We start from the raw sequence: 25,700 nt of genomic DNA on the forward strand, positions 1-25,700 counted from the left end.
AATGATAATTTTATGGTACAAGATTATACTACCCTTCCTAATGAATAAATTTATTACTGTTTAGTTCAAAAACCTTAAAAATACTTAACTAACCAAGTCAACGACCTTCTCTTTAATGAGAAATTACACCTAACTAAGGACAGAAACTAATTGGCTATTCAATATAGAAATAAATAACACAACTAACCAGGTTACATAGGATTTAAATCTATGCTTTTCTTGTGAAAATGAAATCATTTCCATAGCAAAGGAATAAAGTGTTAAATAAGTATAACTGTATCATATATGTATGGTAAGAAAAGATTTCTTCTGATTAGTTAGGGTAAAAGGCAATTTACACTTACAGTTAAAAATAATGAATATCATTTAGGACTACTTGTCAGTAGTATAAATTCAACTTTTCTAAACGGAATGAAACTACTGCGATATGAACTTTATACTGAACTCATCTTAAAATTAAACTAGACAGACGAAATGTTCATTAGGTCTTCATAAAACCACTAAAATTTTACTATAAATAGTCCTTGGAATTGTCTTATCCAGTAAGTTTGCAGATGGGATAAGTAAAAAGTATATGAAAAGTATTAGAACATTATAACAACATCAAACAAGCCCCATAGACTACACAAACACGTACAGTAACGCCTTAAATGCCGACTTCAGAAAAGGAATCATTTGTAACCACGGTTCTTATAAAATAAAACATTTTCACTTGTTAAATATTTTACACCATTTGAAACACTTATTTGTAGACTATACAAGAACCTCAGTTGCTCTAAACTGAAACTACTGGTTAAAAGTGGAGTGCTTTATCCCTAGACGTCCATTACTAGTTTCCAATAGGAAGCATGTAAATGAATGTCTTTGAACTTGATAATGTAATTGATTAGAATAATACTGACTGATTTAACTGTTTAGAACTAATAGACTGTGTCATGGCCATTAAGTGCTTATAATGTAACTTGTGTATAAAAAATTGTTTTTCTTTACGCCTAATGAACAGTGACCGTATGCAATGAAACAACGGAATTCTACAGTGGTCTACAGAGACATAATGCGAGTTTGTAGACTTCTATGTACTAGCAATTACTCCAGAAAATGTACTGTTTGTATTCAGCATTTATTCAATTTTGGAAGGTTACATACCGTCCGAAATACACATTTATTACCTCATTTTCAACATAAAACAACACGTAAGAAAATTTAACTTAATATCGTAATTTTATCATTGGGAACAGGAATTTATTCTAATTAAAAACTGAGAACAAAATTCTTGACAAAAAACATGCCGTTTTAATTGTTCACCGTCCATCATTTGCCATGACCTATCGTTTGCTTCTCAAGAAGAAACTATTACGGACAGTAACTTATTAGCATTCATACACTAATTAAACATAAACCCCATATTTGATAAACTGGTAAATCACAAGATGAAAGGTCACAAAGATAATATTGAATTGTTTGATGTAAAACCAAATATAGTCAATTAAAAAATGTTTAGGAATGAAAAATATATATATATAACTCTACAGAACTATGCGTAGATGATCACAGACTGAAAGCAAAACTAACAAATAAAAAGAATCAAAAGTAATTTTCAAAACAAAACAACACAAATTTGTAGTTCATTGTTTACAGTCTAAAACACTAGTATAGATATGCAAAAATCTATGAGAATATTTTCAAATACCAGAATTATATGTGAAAGGTCAACCAAAAAAAACAAACATAAATTTTCATCTTTCATTAATGATCTTAGAACTAATTGTGTTAAATAAAAATCATGATTTCAAAGAAAGATGTTAAAACTAGATGAAAGCAAACAAATTCTAATTCACACCAAATCCTTCTGTATTTTAAATTATGCCTTTAACAACTCAATAGTGAGATAATACTCAACAAAGAAGAAATACAAAAAGGGCAAAAATACAGAGAATATAAAATATGAAATGTGTTAATAAGTCATACAGGAAGAAAAAAAAACAATTATATTTACAATCCCAACTAACAAAATAAAAGAGAAAGATCTCAGTATTCTTTCTTTATAAATGAAGAAATCTGATCATCATTTAAATATCCCATTCACATGCAGGACATTCATTAATTCTGTAACAATATACATTGAATAGGATAGTTGCTACAACAAATAGGAGGAAAATTAGAACACAATTACAAACGAAATATTTTTCCCATTTTTCTACCTTTAAATTGCGCAAAATAACTACACCTAATAAAAGACCTAGAAATGAAAAAAAAAAGACATATATGTGAGAAATAGGTAATGAAATCTCAACAAAATTAAATCTGAAAACATTTTGATGATATGTTTTCCCAATGAAACTATTTGAAAAGGACAATCTTACATTTTCTTACATATATCGGTTACTTGAAAACGACAATCTGTGTCAACGTTATGTCAAGCACCTCGTAGTATAACGACAATGAGTCGCAAAAATTACAACATGGTCACTTGATTGCAAGTTTTTCTGATTTAAATGCAATGACTAAGTGATTTATTCGTTTCTGCAAACCAACAGGCACCGATTCGTGTACTCGACTTTCAGCCGGTCGATCGAAACGAACTAGATGCAGGGTTGCAATCCCGAAGCTCAGTAGCTGAAACACAAACACCTCAACTCCTGAACAACCACCCCACATTACGATTACAAATATACACTGAAACTGGGTACTTTTACACTAGTTTAAAGGGGAAACAAACCTCATCTAATCTCGTTACGATTGGAACCGCACAGCACATTCTCGTGAAACAGTTACACAAGTACCAAGAACCTTAATGGACCACATCGTTTGCACTATTGAATACTGTCAACGCATTGTAATTGTTAGTGGTAATTTAAAAGATAATAAGCACAAAATCTTACAACTCTTGGGATCCACAACTAAAACTTTCAAATATATTGTTCTTTGTTCAAAATCAGAACCAATAACATAAAGGAAACTCACACTCGTCAAATATATTGAACTACACGGTATGATTTACAAATCTAAAACTTTGTTTGATAATCAAGTCCTTTCATCTTATTTATTCAATACAACACACAAGTACATTCAATATGTATCCACTGTCCAAGAAAAATTTCAATAAAATTTTTCTGTGAGCACAAAATAAGGTGGACAGATATTTCTTTTAGTATTAAAACAAATCTATAAATACATACAATTACAATACTCTTTTTGTTTTTGACCTTAATAGTAATAAGCTAAATAAATAAATGCGTCTAATGAATATCTAAAGTCATACACATCGAGTTAAATAAGACCGTTGTAAAAATTAGTCCACATAGAAATGATTCAGAAATGTTCTATATTCGTAAGCGAGTATGCTATCCCAAAGCTGAAAGTCAGGTTTCTTTTCAATTCAAAGGTAATACAAACATGAAATGAAGTAAGTGGTAATTGTTAATCTGAGTCACGTTGAAAACAAAAACAGCTCAATGAATAATAATAAACAGCTTGTAGTTATTTAAAGACATTATTAATTAGTTACCACCAGTAAATGAATAAATAAGCAGATGTAATAAAAAGCATCACAAATAAAAGGAATAGAAACAAGATTAAATCGCTAACCTGCTATAAAACCACCAAAATGAGCGGAGAAACCAACACGTATTTTTCCATTTGGATTTGAAAATCGATCATATATAGCAAGTGCAGTATCACTACCACCTCAGAAACAATTAAAAAGAAAAAATCAACAGAGAACTTATATTAATGTCGATGAAAATAATATAAATTCAAAAAAACGATTACAGCGCTAGTCGGAGTAACAATTTAAAATAGTCTTCACATGACCTTTCAAAAAGTCTGCTTTTTCTGACCAAATACGAGACCTAATTTCAGTACTGACATTTCGCCATTAATTCCAGTTAATTGGATAACAGGTATTATTGCGGAAGTACAGTCTAAGTGAAACTCAATCTCACAAACAATGGTGTTCAACAGGCCTACTACTTTTGTTCGAGGCTTATGATAACATAGTGAGATTTATAACCATGAACAAATTTACAGCCTAAAATAAAACACCAATATATAAAATTTGTGGGCTGTAGTATGAAATCTGAACAGTAATACATCATAAACATTTTCATTAGATTATGATCAAGGCTTGTTATATGTGAGACTAGTGATGTCAACCGAATAAACATAAAAGATACGGCACAGTCCAAAACTAAGATCTGTTGATTGAAAGATAGCACAACGAAATGCTGCTAACAATAAATACTGTTGTGACAACTTTATTGAAGAATTAAAATACTGTGTTAGATCCCCAGAACTCACTTAGAAAAGGTCCTAATTTTGTAATTTTATTTCGAAATTTGAATTTTATGTTTTCGCGCCAAGAGACGCTTAGTTGACCTACAGCTTAGATTTTCCACTCGGAAGTCCTTGACTGTCATTTGTTGACGGATTTTTTAGTACACTATTTTATGGCTCTCCCAAGGGCGTTTTCTATGATTGTATAAATAAGCTTGATTTGTGTGCTTAGTGACCTCGTATTTCCTGGGTGCTTGTAGAATACATTCTCTACGCCTCATCAAGACTTCTTGATCTAGTTAGCAGGGCCGGGGACAATGGATTAGAATAGCGTATCGTGTCACTGTATCCTTGACCATCGTTCCGTTTACCGAGTAAGGTGAACTCGTAATAGCATTCAAGCATATCATACTGCTCAGAAGAAAAAAATATTAGAATAACCGACAAAATAAATTATTAGTATGATGTTCTACAGACAGAAATAAAGATTACTTTATACTAATCTTAATTAAACTCCTAAATTAAAAGACATTTACTCCTACTTACTCATACTTGTTTCCCCTCGCGGCTCACCAGCATTCTCCGTCCAGTTCTGTTCTGGACAATACTTTCCAGTCCTTTCTAGTTGCAATTCATCCTTTTCATGTCTGCTTTAAATGTCCGATGCAGTGTTTTTTTTTGTTCTTTCTCTTTTCCGTTTCCCTTTAAGATTCCAAGTAAGCACTTGCCTCATAATGCACAGTTTGATGATTACCGAAAAATATGTTTTATTCACTTCCACCGTCTTTTCTTGATTTCCTTTTCAGCTGGAAGCTGCTTTATTCCCTCCCACAGTAGGCTGTTGCTGATAGGTTCCGGTCAACAGACACTTAGTATTCTGCGTAGACAATTGTTCACAAATACTTGTACTTTCTTGATGATGGTTGTTTTAGTTCTCCAAGTTTCAGCTCTGTACAATAGAATTGTCTTGACGTTCGTATTGAAGATTATAACTCTGGTGTTGTCTTGCAAACAGTTGTTTTGGGTTCCACGTATTCCTCAAGTGTAGGAATGTGACCCTTGACCTGCAAATCCTCGCCCTTTACATCTGCATCCGATCCTCCTTGTTCATCGGTGATGCTTCCACATATTTACTATCTCCTCTGTATGTGTTTTTTATTAACCCGTAAGTAAGAGTACTGTATGAATTCTTTTGAAATCAGAAAACGTTTTATAAAGAAACTATATTCGACAGAAAGTACCCGTCTGTCTACATAAGTGAAGATTGACAAAAAAAGAATAGCACACGCAAGAATAAATATGTAAATTAGCAAAGGGAAAATAAATAAAAACGGACTATAACTAAACAAATCAATTGTATAGATGAAAAAACTATATAAATAGGTCTATGATGTGCAGTAATTTATGTTACCAATAAGTATATGACGAATAAAACCTACCAAGTACAATAATTAGAATTGATCTGACAACACCACTTGATATAAAGTTCAAAGGGTTATTTAACCATCCCTCCTGCATTATATCCCAATTCTGAAGTATTCGGAAAATAAAACAATAATTCAAAGAAAACAGTATGAATTTTAACAAAGTTAAATAGGCACTAATAACCGAAATTCATTTGCAAATGTTGGTCCGATCAGTTTTGTTGATTTAATATCCGACGATAACGTAGCTGGAAAAATGATTTTATTTGATGTTACCTCTCTTTTTTACACATGTTCCCGTCTCACAGAAACAATCTGCCTACTATGTGATCACACTGAAAACAGATAATGTTTGATATTAGTTTTCCAATACACTTCTAACATCCAATCTAAACTTGATAATGGATTCTATGGACAAACTGATGGCGTAGGGATAGGATCGCCAACTGACCGAATTTTAGTTGTGTTACTGCCAATCATGAAAACACTGTACTCAGACCTACGACTGACAGTTTTTGTTCATACAAGAGATAGTTGGATCATACTTTCACTATTTGTGACACTATTAATTTCAACAACACCCTAGACAAGTTCAGTTCTTGTCATCAATTAATTGCATTCACAATGAAATCAGAGTCAGGTTCAGAATTTTACTCTTCTGATTCTTTCGTTAAAAGGAGACCTGATGATTCTCTACAAAGATCGACATACAGAAAGTTTGCCCTGAACGGGGAGTACACACCCGACCGTTGTTGCTACCTTGACGTGGTGGTCGGGCTTCCCTATCGTGATGAAGCAACCAAGCTATACTGGCTGAAACAACCGTTCCTCAAGGTCCTACTATGCCAGAAAAGTCAGTTGAAGAGCGGTAAGACTAAAAGCAATAAATCCAAGGTCTGAAGGCGAAGTTGTATTGCTGACTGTACAGAGGTGTGACAGCAGTAAGGTGTTTCCTTCAGGCAACCAGCATGACAGCGATGCTGCCTTCCCACAAGAAGGAGTGTGGTTAGAAAAGGTCGACCCTAAAAATGAACACCTCACCTTACCTTACGGATTTCCGTCTCCGGCGGTAAGGCCCTTTGAAGAACGGAGCTAACACGTCAAAAACCTCCCACGAAAAGGCCGTGCGCGACCGGCCTCAAGCAGTTGCCCCTTGGGTACTGCGGTCACGCTCTCAGGTCACTGAGACCACCTCTAATCCAATTACCTTTTCAGGTACCTCCAGAAGAACCCTTCCTCGGTGTGGGCAACCTTCATACCTCTAACAGCACTCGAGACCACTGTATTCATGATCAACCTTCCTCTTCAATTCCTATTATTCCTCCTACATCGACTTTCAACTCTAAACTTCCTCCTCAAGTGTCACCATAGCCAACGATTCTAGTGCTCAAAACACTGTCCCAGGTTTACTGAAACCTCGCTCCGAACTACACATTGAAGCCTTCAACGTACGATCCATATGTCAAATCGGTCAGCAGGCTTCCTTGGCTAAAACCCTAGAATCTCGTACAATTGATGTATGCTGTGTCTCCGAAACACGCATACAGGATCCCAGTGTGGTCATCCACTTGACCTCACCTCGGCAAAAGGGAGAGCCAACGAGATACACCCCCCGTGTATCTGGTGACCCGATGGCCAGCTCTCGTGGATTGGCAGGAAATGAAAGATGAATTTTACAGAAAGCTATCTGAACTTCTTCAGAAAGCTAAACGCTCAGACATAGTACTCGTAGCAGGTGACTTTAATGACCAGATAGGTAGTTTAAACCAAATAGAAAGGCATTTAGGTGGGTATTTTAGTATTCCAGCACAACGAACAGATAATGGTGATCGTCTGCTGCAACTGTGCTCAGACAATCGTTTATTTTTAGCAATCACAGATTTTAAGCATAAGGAGAGACATCGTCTAACATGGTGATCCCCTTCACCAAACCAATGATGGACTCAAATAGATGATGTTGCCACCAGTCATCGTTGGAGAGGGTCGGTAGAAGATTGTTGCTCATTCTGGAGTACCTGCTTGGACTCTGACCATGCCCTAATACGGGCACGCATCTGCTTGCGCCTCACTGGACGCAAAAAAGCCACAGTAAAAAGACCCATTAGAACTGAATTGAGCAGTGAGAAAACCAAAAGTAGGTTCCAGGAACAACTGAGGTCACAATTAGGTAGTTCTGAAAACGAGGCTGACCCAGAAGTTGCTTGGAAAGATATGCAAGCAGCTATGGAAACAGCAGTGACATCTATTAGCGACTTAAACCACAGAGTTACAAAGAACCAGTGGATTTCTTCAAAGTCTATCACACTGATGGATTCTCGCAAACTCGTCCCATCAGGTTCCGAACATGATGAAGAGCGACAACAAATCAGATCTAGGTTAAGAAAAAGTCTAAGAAACGACCGTGAGCAGTGGTGGGCAATGAAAGCAAAAGAGATGGAAAAGGCGGCGACTATATGGAACACAAGACAGCTTTACAGACTAATAAAAGAAACTGGAATTAGTAAGTCAAGTGTAAGTGAGATTATTTCGGAAAAAGACGACACCCTCATCTGCTCCCAGTCCAGACGTTTAGAACGATGGGCGGAACATTTTAGAGAACAGTTCAACTGGCCTTCAGCTACTCTACAACTACCCTCCATTCCCAGACAGTGTGAATGGAACATTGAAGTAGGTCCCCCAACTCTTGCTGAAGTTCAAAAGGCTATAGTTAATCTGAAGCGAGGAAGTGCAGCTGGTCCAGATGGACTGGCTCCAGAGGTCTTTAAGGATGGTGGTCCAATTTTAGCGATCAGGTTGACTAATATTTTAGCTAAGGTCTGGGAATTAGACGTTATCCCATCTAACTGGTCACAATCACTTATCGTCCCAATATATAAGAAAGGGTCAAAATCATCCTGTGACAACCACAGAGGGATTAGTTTAACTAATATAATATCTAAAATACTAGCTTCGATAATTATCAGACGCCTAACTAAGACTCGTGAACTGCAAGCACGAGAGACTCAAGCTGCCATCAGACCTGGTCGTGGCTGCATCGACCACATATTCACCATTCATCAGATTCTAGAACACAGGCATACTTATCGGCGTCCGACAATGGTGATCTTTCTTGATCTAAAAGCAGCATTTGACTCCGTAGACCGCGAGATTCTGTGGCAGTGTCTGTCATTGAAAGGCGTACCTCAGAAGTACATAAACCTTGTGAAGGCTCTTTACTCGAACACTACTAGTCGAGTCAGAGCTTATGGCGAACTGTCATCTACTTTTGCAACCTCAAGTGGTGTCCGTCAAGGCTGTCCACTTTCCCCATTTTTGTTTAACTTCATCATAGATCTACTGATGGAAATAACTTTCTCGTCAACTGAGTTCTCGGGTATTGATCTCCATCCAGGAGGTGCACTTGTCGACTTAGAATACGCAGATGACATAGTCCTGTTTGGTGAAGACGCTGACAAAATGCAGAGTCTTTTGGTAGCACTAAGCAACAATGCCAGAATGTTTGGAATGCGCTTCTCTCCCTCTAAATGCGAGTTATTGCTTCAGGACTGGCCTGCGTCAACACCTGAACTAAGGATAGGGAGCGAAGTAGTCGAACGCGTTGACAACTTCACTTATCTTGGAAGTCTGATTAGCCCTAATGGGTTGGTATCTGACGAAATCTCAACATGGATTCGAAAAGATCGTTTGGCTTTTGCCAATTTACGTCACCCATGGCGCAGGCGAGATGTCCGTCTACCAATTAACGGACGAGTATACTGCGCTGCAGTCCGTTTCGTTTTTATTTACGGCTGCGAAACGTGGCCATTAAGAGTAGAAGATATTCGTAAGCTACTAACATTTGACCACAGATGCCTTAGAAATATTGCTGGGATCACCAGGTAAGTAATAGTGAAGTTAGACGTGGGGTATTAGGGAATGATAGTAATGCAGTTGATGAGGTTGTGAATCTTCATCGACTGAGATGGTTGGACCACGTGTTGTGTATGCCTGAACACCGATTACCACGACGTGCAATGCTATCCGGTATTGGAGATGGTTGGAAGAAAGTTAGGGGCGGCCAAACCAAAACGTGGCATCAGTGCTTGAAGACACTAACTTGTAGTCTGAGCCATGTTGGTAGATGCAGACTACTTGGTTGGGGTCCGCGTGACTTTCGTAACCAATGGTTGGAGACTCTTGGTGACATGGCTCAGAATCGATCACAATGGCGTAGGTGTGTACACTCCCTGTCTTCCCTTAAACTAAGAGATTAAAATCACTTCATATCTTTCTTTCTACGAACCAATTCTTTCTTCTTGTACTATATCTCTACATGCAATCTTCCTCTTATTTATTACCACCTTTGACCTAACCACTGCTATGAATCCGGTGTTCATCTTGTTGTGCTGATGCGGTATGGCAACCTGGACCGATGCACATATGTGCCTGGTCCTACGTTGTAGCTGACTGACTGGAGTACACAACTTCTCAAAGTTTGGATCCCACTTTACCAAAATGGAAGCCTAAGCACGAGGGTTAGGTAAATCTCTATTAATGATAGAATTTAAATTAAACTTGATAAACCACGGTAGATACTAGTCAAGAACAGATATCAACATAGATTCATCGATAACAATTTTAAGCCAAAGGAACGACGTGAAGGAATGTCTATGGAACAAAGAAAAACCCTCTTTTCGAACATTTAGATTGAAGCAGAAATTCTGAAAATATTTTTGAGATCTCTCAGAAAAACATTTTGTTCGGCAGGAATTCGAATTTTATTCTCTAGTTGGCCTTTGATCCGTAGTTGTGTGAAAAATAAGCTGCCGCTTTAGGGCAAATTAATCTGTATTTATCGGTTAACTTGCCCGTTTGAAGCAAGTTATAATGGCTGAACAAACAGAGCTCTTTTGAAGCGTATCTCCAGATATTACACTGTCGGGCTATCTAAAGGAACACTTATTTAATCCTGGTTCCTCTGTCCCACCAGAATCCTCCTTCAAAATCATCCATACAGTCAGAATAATAGGCTCGAAAAAAATACAAATGAAAAACCAACGTACAGCGAAAGCTATAGCTACCCACCAATTTAACCCTAAGATTTGTGTACGAAAACAATATATGCAGTCCCTCATTCTATCGTGCTCTTAAAATTTCTTTCTATCTTCCATAAACTATCATTTTTTACACTCCTCTTCAGAGATTTCTCACAACTATTATGACAACTTTCAATTAGTTTGTTTCTAATATTTATTAAATGTACAATTATCTTTACCTTAACGTTTTTCATTGGCTGTTGGATTATTTATTAACTTCGTTCCGATACCCGATTTTCGTAGGAAATTTATGTCGATAAGAGACTTCAATTCCTTCTTATTTATTCGATATCATTTCCATAGACCGTCATTTTTAGCAAACATTAATTATAAATACGACTGTACAGTTTCGGTAAACGAAATCGTCGAAAAGTAAATGTCCTTCGCTGAATTATCTTTGTTCTCGTACAACACGATTTTCCGAACCTGTCACGTGAGTGAATGATCAGTTTGGCCACATCAGTCACTACAGTAAATGTATCACATCTAATAGATCTATCATGAGACTAATTTTACCAAACCAAGATCGCAAGTCAACATCGACGAAGAGAAAATCTACCTACGCAGATCCGAAATGAATTCTTTATTCAAAATGACTTATGCGAACGAAATGCTGTTTTGCATACATTTTACCTTTGGAATTCGAAAACATATCCACTTGTCTGACTGGCTTTAAGTCAAGTTAACTAGAGATGGCATTTTTTATAATGGTGCCTCTAACTCGGTGTTTCATACTAGGGATCATTTTATGCTGCTAGTCCGATTGGTAATCCCTTTCTAGGTTTTCATTAGTCAGTCAGCTACAATGTAGGGCCAGGCACATTCATTGTCGAAACGATGGAACCTCTTACTACCATTCATTTTACATTACACTAGATTTTATATACCAACAATCTTTAATTTTATGTTGAGATTTCTTAGAAATATTCAGCTACAAGAGAGAAAACCTAACATACCATTATTACAGTAGCTAAATGAGCGCCAATCAGAGCATAACAGCCGCCACTAGCTCCACACATCAGGGAGAACGAGTCAGTAACAGAACTAGCTAGAGAACCTATTGTAAGCATTAACATACACAGGACAGAATGGAATAAATAACCATTAACTTTTATTAAAACATCAAAAAGCAAAAAAAGTTGGTTAGCAAATATATATATATATATATATATATATATATATATATATATATATTTATTTCAATATGAAGAGCAGTATGATCTGATAAGTATTAAGCTTTGAACCATGATGAACCCGTTGATGGGACATTTGCTTTTTCTGTTTTTGACACATGATCCTAAGGAAATTTACTACATATTCTACCAGCTCCATAAGGTACAATCATTTAAAAGTATGATTATCAAGCCACTTTGTAGAAATATGCGTCAATTTACTAATTAGGTGTTTAGATTTTCATGAACTGATTCTAAAGTATTGGTGAACATAACTGCATATATTTGTATGGTCGCACTTCCTTATTTTTTATTACCTCAACAAAATAAAAAATTAAAACCCATTTGGTCGAATATTTCCTATCACAAAACATCCCACTTGATAAACAATTTGATTGATACAATTATTATAACGCACTAACACAACATACCTTTTAGTATTTAATATGATGCTAGTTAGCTTAGAAACCACTTTGAGAAGTCATTGTTATTTGATCAGTAATCGAAACTAAAACAATGATCAGTCAACTTATTCCCCCCTGAATGCCCTGGTACGGCCGAGAGTGGGGAGAGTCCGCTCTCCCTCTCGAAATACTCTCACACGGCCACGCGTATACAGCCTCTGCCAGGGAAGTCCTACTCATTGCCTTCTCGTGGCGGGGGTGTTGTCTACGAAAATGAGAGGACGAAAAGCGAATGTCCGGCGCTTTAACCGGATTCCAAATCAATGGTGCACATGGGCTCCAGTATCCTGCGGGAACGAATGGCGTATGAACCAATCGTTGGTCACCGGCTACCATGGGACTGCATCTCCTTACGATGCTCCACTGCCTTGTGGGTTAGACCTTTAGGTCAAAGGCTCGGGGAGTGGCCCCTAAGATAACCACCTGCTTCGGTTTGGGCACCCGGGCAGTATCACAGCCCACACACAAATTGATGAACTCTTTATGCCTACGGAAATTACCTTTCTTGCTTTGAAAAACAAACAATTGATTCAGATTATTATCATTACATTTATTGTCATTATTAATACTGTTATTATTATTACTAGTATTATTGTCATTATTGTTATTATTATCATTATTATTATTATTTTCCACATTACTCACCCTCTTTTATACTTATACAGCGGCTCGTCTTTGGCGGAAATCCGACTGTATCTATACGTTCTCGAGTCACTGTCCGGTTTGAAAATTGTATGTTACCACCGAATACGAGGACTGAAGCAGATTTTCTGAAACCACGTGCACCATTCAAACTGGCTGCCTTCAACGTTCGCACATTTATGCAGGTCGGACAACAGATAGGGCTGGCTATGTCTTTGGAAAGTCTTAATATCGACGTGTGTTGTCTATCCGAGACCCGTATTCAAGACTCTGGCGAAGTACTACAAATTCGATCTCCATCTGTCGCTTCGAAAAGCTTGTTTTACGTGCGCTTATCCGGGGACCCTGTGGCATCTTCGTCTGGTCTTGCTGGCGTTGGTGTCGCACTAAGCGCTAGAGCTGAGGCAGCACTAGTCGATTGGATCCCCATTAACAGTCGGTTATGTGCTGTTAGATTAGAAAGTTCCATCAAAGTGAGAAGAAATCGGCGTGAGAAACGATGTCTTTTCGTCATCTCCGCCTATGCCCCGACAGATTGCAGCCCGGATGCAATCAAGGATGAGTTTTACCACCAGTTATCAGTTCTTCTCCAGAAAGTGCGTTCGACAGATATTGTAGTACTAGCCGGAGACTTGAATGCTCAGGTCGGGCGTCTAGGCACAGAAGAGAGTCGTTTAGGTGGCCGATGGGGACTCGTTGGTCGCAGGTCAGATAACGGGGACCGTCTACTGCAACTTTGCACAGACCACAACCTGTTCCTGGCTAGCACTAACTTTCGGCACAGTCATCGCCGATGTGCCACCTGGCGTCCTCCCTCTGCATCTCAAGCCTGGACTCAGATTGATCACATCGCGATCAGCTACCGCTGGCGTGGTTGTGTAAAAGACTGCCGCTCCTTTTGGAGTACCTATCTGGACTCTGACCATGCCTTGGTCTGCGCCAATCTTACCTTACTTTTCAGTGGACAACGAAGTGAACGCCATCAACGGATTGATGTTAGCAAGCTGGTTGCAACTTCTGTTGCAAGTAAGTATCGAACCGAGCTAGCCTCTAGGCTAGCTACCACTCCACCGAAAAGTATAGATGAGCATTGGTTGCAATTGCATGACGCCATGAAAATGGCGGGAACAGTCAGTTGTGGGTTTGCGAAACGTCCCGCCTTTAAGCACTGGGTTTCTTCTGGTTCCTTACAACTCATTGAAGCCCGTCGGTCTACTCCGGGTGACCGTGAGTTTGACCATAAACGAAGGATGTTACGTAAGGAGATTGGGCAAAGCTTGCGTAAGGACCGAGAAGCCTGGTGGTCGATGCGTGCTAATGAGCTGGAAGCAGCAGCTGCATCTGGTAACTACCGGAAGCTCTTCCAGCTCATCCGAGCCACTGGCAGCAAGAAGTCTGGTGTGAGTGAAACAATCTGCGAGGATGATGGGATGCCAATCACTAACATCCATCGACGTCTTGGACGATGGGCAGAATTTTTGAAGGGCAGTTCAACTGGCCTGCTGCTCCGGCAACATCGGTCAGACTGTCCTGCCCTCCATGGCCGGTGACGAATGATCCACCTAATGAGGAGGAAGTCCGCAAGGAACTCCAACTCTTAAAGCGTTACAAATCACCTGGCCCAGATGACTTACCTCCGGCTCTTTTTAAAGATGGTGGTGACTTTTTGACTAAGGAATTGACGACGTTGTTTACAAAGGTTTGGGAACTAGAGTGTGTACCAACGTCATGGAATGAGTCGATAGTTGTCCCTATCTTTAAAAGGGTTCACGTCGTTCTTGTAACAACTATCGGGGATAAGTCTACTTCCGATTGCGTCTAAGCTATTGGCTTCCATCATTCTTCGTAGGTTGTTCAAAACCCGAGAAAGATTGACTCGCGAGGAGCAGGCTGGGTTTCGTTCTGGTCGAGGATGTATCGATCATATCTTCACCCTCCGCCAAATGTTAGAACACCGCCATACTTTTCAAAGGCCAACAATCGTAGTGTTTCTTGACATCAGGGCTGCCTTCGATTCGTTGGATAGGACTGTTCTCTGGGATTGTCTATTGAAGAAGGGTGTGCCTGAGAAGTTTATTAACATCCTGAAAGCCCTGTACAAAAACACCTCAGGCAGAGTGAGGGCATACAACCACCTCTCTCCATTGTTCCATTCGAGCAGTGGGGTTAGGCAGGGTTGACCAATCTCACCATTCCTCTTCAACTTTGCCATCGATGACATTCTGGAAACAGCTCTGATGAATGTAAGTAATGGTGGTGTGGATCTGTTGCCTGGAGAAAGACTTCTCGACCTTGAGTATGCGGACGATATTGTCTTACTGTGCGATAATGCCCAAGGCATGCAATCCGCACTTAATCAGTTGGCAATCAGTGTCCGTAGGTATGGTATGTGCTTTGCACCTTCGAAGTGCAAAGTACTTCTACAAGACTGGCAGGATTCTAATCCTGTACTCACCCTGGACGGTGAGCAGATAGACGTAGTTGAGAAGTTCGTGTATCTGGGTAGCTGCATAAGTGCTGGTGGGGGTGTGAGTGATGAGATCAATGCACGAATAGTGAAAGCCAGAGCGGCTTATGCCAATCTGGGCCACCTTTGGCGCCTTCGTGATGTTAGTCTGGCTGTAAAAGGTCGGATCTACAACGCGTCGGTGAGAGCAGTTTTGCTCTATGCTTGTGAAACCTGGCCTCTCCGAGTTGAGGACGTTAGACGACTCTCTGTGTTCGATCATCGTTGTCTCCGAAGGATTGCTGACATTCAGTGGCAACACCATGTCAGTAATGCAGAGGTTCGGCATCGTGTGTTCGGGCACAGAGATGATAACTCAATTGGTGTCACCATCTTGAAACACCGACTTCGGTGGCTTGGACATGTTCTACGAATGTCGTCCCAGAGGATTCCACGTCGTGTATTATTTGCCGACTCTGGGACTGGTTGGAAGTAGCGGAGAGGTGGTCAGTGCATGACATGGTGTCGTGGTATGAAAGAAAGCTGCAAAGGACTGGCTTGTGTTGGTCCTTCACGACTCCCTGGTTGGGGTCCGAGAGATGGTGCTACACAGTGGCTAGAGACGTTATCAGATATGGCTCAGAATAGAAGCCAGTGGCGATCCTGCTGTAACCTTCTTTTACTTTCTTTCTAAAAAGTGGTTGTGTCTCCTTTACCTGAAAGATTTCTTCTGATTGTACCTTTTCGTTCCGTCGTTACTACCACACTACCTTACTCCAATCTCTTCGTCATTGTTCTCCTTTTCTTTTGCGTTCCTTAGTTTTTTTTTTTCTTTTCTTTCTATTTCTCTTCGAATTTTCATTGTTTTGTGTGGCGCATATATATTGGCGCTCTCTTGTACCAATATTTATGTGTTCAAATAAATAAATAAATAAATCCTATCATAAGCCATCCGTAATTTTAGTAGCTCGTAAATAACGTTTGTGAATGCAGTGCCAGATACTGAACATTCTTATCACTGATTCATCAGCTCCGTACAGGTTGAACAAAAACCACGCTAACTTGCATAAGAATGAACACAAAACTACATTTAAACAGTTGGATGCTCCCAACAATTAACACATTTTATGATGAAAACAATCACTAACAATAAAAGTAGACGACATACTTTCAGACATAAGGTTGTAGTGCATTCAACAAGTTTTGAGTAGATATGAATTCCTAGCCGATTACTGTATAACTTAAATTTTGATGAAAATAAGGTCATAAGCGTTTAAAAAACATTTTACAAATACGTATCCTATTACAAATAACAATGCAAAATATTACCTGAAATAACACCTAACAAATAAACTAATCCAACTCGCCAGAATTTATGAACCAACTCAAGTAGAAGACCAAGTACAATTTGCACTAAACAATTAAAAACTAGGTGCTTATAACCATAATGAATAAACATATAGGTTAAAAATCTCCATAGTTCGTGACGTTTAGTTGGGTTATAAATAAGTATACTATCAATAGGAAAACCAGATGAAACTTTAAAATCATTGGAGTCAGATTTGTTTCTATAAGTAACAACGTAGTATATAAAAACTGCAATCTGAAACAACAAAAAACATCAAAAGTATCAGCGATCACTAACAGGTTACATGTGAACTTTAAAAATACAAGGTTATTATTATTATACCGTCTAAAATTTACAACTGATGTCGGATAGACTAATCATGAGAAAAAAAACGAGACTCAAACAAAAACAGGTTTCCCCCGAAGAAGTGTAAACCAAATGATCAGCAATAAGAAAGGTCATAGTCATTTGCGCTTATAAAGTAGACGACGAACAGCTACATAGTATGGTGAACCTATCGCACAAACAAATTTAACACGCCAATTAGTAGATCAAAACGATATTATTTCTAAATTACAGGTTAATATTAACCAACATCGAAACTTTATACTAAGCTATAAGACGTATGCTTAGATTATTCCGAAAAGATTACATACTCTGAGTCACTGGCCTATGAGAGGTACGTTACTTACTTACGTCTGTTACTCTTCGTGAAAGAGCATAGGCCGCTCACCAGCATTCTCCATCTAACCCTGTCCTGGGCAATACTTTCCAGCTCCTCCCAGTCGTTATTCATCTTCTTCATATACGATTCTATTTCCTGACGTAATGTGTTCTTTAGCCTTCCACTTTTCCGCTTTCTTTCAGGATTCCAAGTTAGGGATTACCTCGTGATGCAGTTTGATGATTTGCGTAATGTATGTCCTATCCACTTCCATCGTCTTTTTCTAATTTCCTCTTCAGCCGGAAGCTGGTTTGTTCTCTCCCAGAGAAGGCTGTTACTGATGGTATCCGGCCAATGGATGTTGAGTATCTTACGTAGACAACCATTTATAAATACTTGCATCTTCTTGATGGTAGTTGTTGTAGTTCTCCAAGTTTCATCTCCGTACAGTAGAACTGCTTTGACGTTCGTATTGAAAATTGTGACTTTAATACTGGTTGAAAGTTGTTTTGAGTTCCATATGTTCTTCAATTGTAGGAAAGCGGCCCTTGCTTTGCCAATCCTCGCCTTCACGTCTGCATCTGAACCTCCTTGTTCATCGATGATGCTTCCCAGGTATGTGAGGGATTCTACATCCTGAGGTTTGCCATCAAGTGTGACTGGATTGCTGTTCTCCGAGTTGTATTTGAGGACCTTGGTTTTCCCCTTGTGTATGTTGAGGCCTACTGATGCAGAGACTGCTGCTACACTGGCTGTCTTTACCTGCATCTGTTCTTGTGTGTGCGATAGGAGGGCTAGGACATCCGCGAAGTCCAAATCGTCTAATTGATTCTGAGCTGCCCATTGTATGCCGTGTTTTCTCTCAAATATCGAGGTCTTCATAATCCAGTCGACCACCAGAAGAAAGAGGAAGGGAGAGAGTAGACAGCCTTGTCTGACTCCAGTCCTTCCTTGGAATGCGTCTGTCGGCTGTCCTCCATGCACGACCTTGCACTGTAATCCGTTGTATGAGTTCCGTATAATGTTGACAATCGTCTCAGGAACTCCATAGTATCGAAGAAGTTTCCATAATGTTCTCCTATCTACACTATCAAATGCCCTTTCATAATCAATGAAGTTGATGTACAGTGATGAGTTCCACTCAGCTGATTGTTCGACGATGATCCGTAGTGTCTCAGTTCGGTCTGTGCACGACCGATCCTTACGGAATCCAGCTTGTTGATCTCGAAGTTGCGCGTCTACTGAGTGTTTCATCCGGTTCAGCAACACTGTTTAAGACTTCCCCCGGTACTGAAAGTAGTGTGACACCTCTGTAGCTCTCACATTTGCTCAGGTCTCCTCTCTTTGGAATCTTGATGAGGTGTCCTTCTTTCCAGTCAATCGGCACTTGTTCTTCCCAAATCTTCTTAAATAGAAAGTGAAGCATGTTTGCAGTTACTTCTACGTCTGACGTTAGTGCTTCAGCTGGTATATTTTCAGGTCCTACTGCTTTCCCACTCTTGATTTGTTTGATGGCCATGGATGATTGGAACATCGAGTGATATCATTTCTGGTAAGTTAGTGAACTATATAATCAACTATACCAAAAAGGGAAAAAAATGATGAAGAGGTACTTGAAAAATACCGGGAGAATGTGTATCTGTGTACAAAATTAAATTTAAAAGCACCTGGATAATAAGAAAATCCACCAGTAACTAAATTGAAACAAATAAAGGTAATAGATTAACATATAGAGAGCATGTGATTGGCTAATGATGTCTATAAATACATACGAAAAATTTTAATCTGCAACCGTAACGGAGTTTTGGGATATATTACTGATGTTTACTAATCAGTATGCATTGAAAAGCTGTAGCTTATCGTTATAATAATTAAATTCCTATGCACTACTAAAAAATACAGCTCAAACAAAGTACCCAATACAGAAGTATAAAATTACGAACAACTGTTGACCCCTCATACAGTGAGAAAGACAATCTACAGTGAACAAAAATATAACACTTCTCATTTGGCCTTCAAAATTACAACTTCGTGTTTAGATCTGATTCAAATTATAGAGATCCACTTCACTGTTTAATGTTGCTTCCATGTGACTGTTTTCAAAAACTAATTCGTTCTCATCAGAATTAGTATTTTAGACCAGAATAGTGTTGATAGACACTTCTTAGTGAACAACAAAATAATTTACAGATTCACAAACAAAAACCAAATCATGTAAAACAAAGTGTTGTCAGTCAATCAGGAAATGACTTACCTCAGCAATAGTTATCAAAGGGATAAATATAGGAGGAGGACGACAGTCATACGCCTGTACATAATTATTAATATCTGCTTCTTTTGAACTACCGATATCGATGGTGTCATAGCCAGAATCAATGGCAACAGCTCGTTGATGTTCGCGTCCACAATCTGGCGCTATAGCTAAAACTACACGATTGAGTATCCGTTTGTGAATACGCAGCCTTCGAATAATTTTTTCATCTTCAGACAAAACCTACTCAAGTGTTTTTTTAAAGACATAGAAATTAAAAAGTCAAAATCATAACGGCGAAATTCGGCACACAAAAAGACTCAAAATACAAGATAAAACACTTGTTTCCTGATTATTTCACTTGATGCGATTGTTTAACACTACCCTACAGCTAGCTCCCCTAATAAAATAACTAGGGTTCACGAGCAATGCTTACGATAAATATCTAGACAGGATCAAATGTATCCTATCTGTATTAGTCTAGATTGACGCATGATCCACGAAATCACACAGCATAAAATGGAGCAAACATGAAGACAGGAATATATATGACGATCACTTAGTGACATTCTATACGTTGACCAAAATACTATGCTATACAAAGAAACTCAGATTTTGGGCCACATTTATTGTAGTTTACACAATACACAAGCGTTATGAAATAAGATTTTAATCATACAGTCAAGAAAGTCGAACCACCAACCCGATAGTGTTACTTAACAGTCAAACGTCAACACAGTTTCAAGTGTTGGGTTATTTAAATAACTAGGAGGAGAACAGACGAAGTCCTCTTCCATCAGTAGCTCTCAGCATCGACAATATTACAAGTTTACACTTCGAAACAGACCTAGTCGGACATTCCACATGTTTAGAAAATTCATACTCTATTAGTGGAAACTTCATTTTCAGTACAAGAGCAATCTGGGGAGCATAATAAAGCATTATATGATTGCATTCCATATAAGCACTCCGAAAATTCCTAGTATGAAATTTCACAAATTCCACCCACCAGGAACAGGTCAGTTTCATCCATCAAAAGTAAACTACGATTTTATTACATTCCCAAAAGAAATACCAAAGCTCGAAGGTGGAAAACACGCTGACTTGCTTGTGTCGGAATAACAGATTGGAATCTATGAGTCAACCTGCTTCGTAATCTGGAAACAACCGTGATAATGTATACAAAGATAACCGAGTGATTTCGCCATAGAGGAACATGATCTCAAGTCCAACCGCATCCATACACAACACGAATTAGGACACCACTCATACACAGTAGAGGATAATTAAAAATCATATCACTAAACAATCACACCATCAGTTAAACTGATAAATACAAGTAGCACAAACGAGATGTCGACCGTGTCAACCAGACTTATCGTTCTAAGCTTGTAGTTTGTCACATACACCTTTTTTCTATTACTGCGCATCACATCAGATCACGCATTGACAACATACAAATTTGTTACACTATATTTTGAAAATACTTACTTGTTTCAGGAACTCATCATACGTAATGAACTGGTTTTTATCTCTGTCTGCTGAGTCCACAATATTGTGGACTTTTGATTCTGACAAGTGAGACTTCCCGAGAAATTGTTTAAGATCCGATGAGGGGATACCAGTTTTTATATCATACTAATTACTTACCAAAACAGTTTAACTTGGTTTACCTGGTCAAAAGTAGGTTTGAATTTCTACAGAACAGCCGATATGCATACAGAAATGAACATACTTCATCCAGGAAACTGCGCACACTTCTAGATCGTTCACTGGACATACGTAGCTGGTGACTTTATGTTGAGCGCTTCTAGCCGGAATGTTAATATCTCACTCACAAGAACAAATGTTGCCGAAAAATTAATCCAATAAATTTCTTTGAGTCAGTTTCGTTTTGGTAAAACAATTTTCCAGCCTCTTTCAGGAGTCTAGTCACTCGTTTGTAGGGATATAATGTCTAGTATTATCATTTTACTCGTTTTCAACATTGACAGACAAAACACCACATTTACACTTTTCTAGTCATTTTCTGTCTCTAGTCTTTTCGTAGATGGAGTGTGTGACACATTTACGACGGTAGTTGGCAAACCTACTTTATTCAAGGATACTATCACCTTACGGATTCTAACTCCCATGGTGTTTCAGTTACGGTAGTCGCTAGACAGAACCAGTGAATTATTTGTTTCTCGTCATCATTCCTGATCATGGACATTTGCAATTTCTATCGTATTCCCTCTAAATTTAAGGGTTGAAGCAAATTGATGGTGCTAAATATGCCACAGGTATTCAGAGCTTGACAACGCCTTAACTAGTAACACCATTACAATCGAAATGCTCTAACTTAATCAAATCGAAGGTCAATAATGAAGAGGTTCATAGTCCTCTTTGGAATGCCGTCGATATATCGAGAAGCGTTAATTCTAAGCTGGCTAATGGTTGTAAGAGCTGCGTAGCAGGGCATACCCACTTGTGATCTGGTGTGGATGTGTGACCGGGAGCCTTCAAATAGATCTGTACACTAAAGCCAGAATCAAGTCCCGAGGACCTACGGAACTATTTATTTCGTCGATTTACTTGCCGCTACAACACGAATAAATGTACAGTAGCATCTAGAATGGAACCATCAGGAAAACAAAACAGAAATGGTATCAATACTATTCACTGTGGTCATTCCGAATTTGCCAAAGTCGTTAGGGAAGAACTTTCGATTGGTCCAGTCCTGTTGAAGTATTTTAGGAAAGGCAAGACAATTTTTAAAACCGTCCGTATGTATCAGGTTTAGGAGTTCTACAGTAACAGGTGTAGTCCTGTGATTGGGAATACTAATTATTCATTTGTGATGTCTACTATGAGTAATCCAACAACCTTTCCGACGGATACCGATTAATACTCACTGGTTTCAGTTTCAGGCAGAGAATTTGAGGACCGATCCCGGGAAATACATTTTCAAGTTGTTGATGAGAACATAATGTTTGAACTGTTGGAGTCTGTTTGGTCATAACGGAGTTTGATTTGTGGAATCTTTTCATCTAATTTGTTTAGGCTTTCGATTTGTGTCCTGGTTTATGCTTATCGCGGTTGAAACAAAACAAGAAGTTGTCAGAAGTACTATGGGTCTCAGTCAAAAAAATTCTGTTCAGACTTTGGAAAAGCCGTTGTTTGACAGGCAGTTGTAACTCATGACAAGTGGAAACAAACTACGAAACTTCTGTGACATCGCTGGTCTTTCCTGATCCAACACGTTAAATAATAGATTACAGGATCAAATTTCAAGGTTAAATATTGGTTATTAACAAATTAATCTCACTAGTTCCTAATCTTCTTAATCATCTGTGACTATTTTTCTGCTCTGGTTTGCTTTGGGGCACTTGGGACTATCCCTTTATCCGTTTTGACCCTCCAGACAACAGTATTACACTAAAAGAGTGAACGATCATATTTCGTATACAGGAGGCTCCACCAGTGCTGTGCAGAACAATAAATCCTACCTGTCACAATTGTTTATGTTCAAGCTGGTCGCGTAGGTTAACAGTGATTTGGGAGATAATTAATATTGACCTGTTGTATCTTTGAAACTAAGGAGGACGATACCCAAATGGTAAGAGATGATGCTGGAGACCTCTGCTCACTCCGAGGCAACCTGTTCACGCATAGAAACACACTACTGCCGTTGAATGTAGAATATGAACTGAACTCTGTACATTTTTTGGAGATTATATTTAAACAGTAGGTGGATTAAGATTATCACAAGTATAGTGGACGAGAAATAAAGACCTAAGTTTCCGAACAAAATGGTGTCGTCACTGGGAAAAATCTAGAAGATGTGATCGTCCACTTCTCCAGCGAAGGCTGAAGTTTTGATTGTCTGAGATGCAAACATGTTATAAGAAATTGTGAAAATAAATTGGATCAGTCGGTGACTTACCGTCCATTACCATAGGACTTAGGTATGGTAGGTGAAGACAGGGTAGACCACACAAACGAGGTTACTCACATACGTGACCAAAAGAAACTAGCGGTTATACCATACTTCGATATTATGAAATCCTTTGACAAAGTACGCCATAATCTCCTAATCAACAGACTCCAGTCAGTTGAAATTACAAAATCCCAGTTGCGATGGATCAAACCTTTTCTCACAAACAGATACCAAATAACCAAGACTAACTACAACATCTACACCTTGACCAATAACCAGTGATGTTGTGAAGGGTAGTGTCTTGGGTCCATTGCTCTTTACAATCTACACCAACAATATATGCAAGTGCTTTAGCACACGTTAAAACCAACCTCTACGTTGATGACTTAAAAGTCATCTATAAAACTGACATTTGCGACATACGTGGTACTATGCAAACAATCCAACATGATCTCAAAATGGTGAACAACTGGTGCAAAAGCTGAAGGTAAGAGCTCAACATAGTGAAATGCGGCTAGCTGTGTATTGTAGACACATCTCTTAAAATAAGACTAGCACTTAACCATAACCCACTGCCTAGACTGACATCAGTAACTGACCTAGGGATACATTACTCACACATTCCTAACTTCTCTAAACATACCTCAACTAAAGCATCTAAAATGCGAAAATTGCTTGGCATCGTTCTTCGAAATTTCTTTCAAAATGAATCTAAAATCATTCTTTATAAAGTCTGTATGAGGCCTATCGTTGAACACTGTTTGTTCTTATTTTCCAACATACGCCTATCCGATATACTTAAGGTGGAAAGTATACAACGAAACCTCACTCGCAAAATACTTAAGAACGACTCACTCATTGACTACAGTTTCCGATGTCATATCTTGGGACTAGAACCCTTTTGGAAGTGAAGGATTAGGTTTAATTTGACTCTATTTCAAACTCCTCAAAAGACTTACTTATTCCATATGTAATATTGTTATGACCTTGGATGTCTGACTTTTCGATCACACGATCTATCTACCAATCCGAATACGACTTATACGAATCTTCACACTAGGCCAACCAATGACGTTCAACCGGTGTGGGCAGTTTAGCGTCCTTATTGGTCCTATGTCCTACGAGCCCTTCCACTTGAGTCCAGAACACAATACCAGCTTCCGAATCAGAGCAGATCGTTTATTTCAAGCATACTTAGTTTATATATCAATCACACAGACCGCAACGTACCATAAAATAGGAAATAATATTTGTACACAAATAAGCCCAAAAAGTGGCTGTGAATGTGGGAGGCAGTAGTTAATAAACTGAACATAACTTAAGAACCGTAAATCGTACAATAATAAATTATAGGCCCAAATAAAGCTTGTCATAAGAGGGATATAAATATACATAGTGTAATTGTTGAGTAGTTATACAATAAGAATATTAGTCCATGAATAGTCCTCGGAAGTTACCTGTAACTTAATCTCCACTCGGATATAACAAATATAGTACTTGCCCAAGACTCACATGAATAAGACCTTCGAGACAAGGTATCCACGGTCAAAGTTGAGAAATACAGATCAAAAACTCGGGAAAACTTCTTCCTCACAAAGTGTGCATTATTATGGAACAGTCTTCCCTCTGAAATACGCATAGGAGATGAATTACATACGTTTGTAAGACTTATTGATCAAGCCCCCACTTGCACAGATCTAGCACAAACGAACACATTTGCGTCCCACTCCGACATTATAGGCTATCTACATGTACAAACCGGATTGCCTTATTTTCCTACTTTATAGTTGTATTAGATACTTTTTCATCCTAATTTTTTCACTTGAAGTAGACAGGTAACTCACTGGACCTATAAACTTTCTGTCGCTAAGAGACGCTCACTACTACGCTAAAAAGCCAAAAGAATCGCATAATCGCCTGCCTATTATCAAATGTTTTGCGTCTATGGAGCCTATTATCTATCAACCGGTTAGGATAGAACAAAATAACATCAGCAACAGGTTGATGTGAGTTCCTTCTT

At 38.6% G+C, this 25,700-nt stretch overlaps 1 protein-coding gene across 2 annotated transcripts; it reads right to left on the reverse strand.

Moving 5' to 3' along the window:
* Positions 1-1,381: 1,381 nt before the first annotated feature.
* On the reverse strand, positions 1,382-21,582 carry RHBDL2_1 (Rhomboid- protein 2). Of its 2 annotated transcripts, XM_051214555.1 has the most exons (10): positions 21,497-21,582; positions 21,253-21,458; positions 19,857-20,004; positions 19,765-19,818; positions 16,828-17,101; positions 11,731-11,831; positions 5,715-5,805; positions 4,822-5,524; positions 3,589-3,687; positions 1,382-2,239 (listed from the first exon to the last, which is right to left on the reverse strand). In XM_051214555.1, the coding sequence occupies exons 3-8, from the start codon at positions 19,872-19,874 to the stop codon at positions 5,409-5,411; spliced, it is 654 nt and encodes a 217-aa protein (XP_051073582.1). In that variant the 5' UTR covers positions 19,875-20,004; positions 21,253-21,458; positions 21,497-21,582; the 3' UTR covers positions 1,382-2,239; positions 3,589-3,687; positions 4,822-5,408. The 2 variants fall into 2 exon arrangements, with proteins under 2 accessions (XP_051073582.1, XP_051073583.1); XM_051214556.1 differs by lacking the exon at positions 4,822-5,524 and having other exon boundaries at positions 1,435-2,239; positions 19,765-20,004.
* Positions 21,583-25,700: the final 4,118 nt, after the last annotated feature.

Source organism: Schistosoma haematobium, chromosome 1 (genome assembly GCF_000699445.3).
Source record: "Schistosoma haematobium chromosome 1, whole genome shotgun sequence".
Taxonomy (NCBI): Eukaryota; Metazoa; Platyhelminthes; class Trematoda; order Strigeidida; family Schistosomatidae; genus Schistosoma; species Schistosoma haematobium.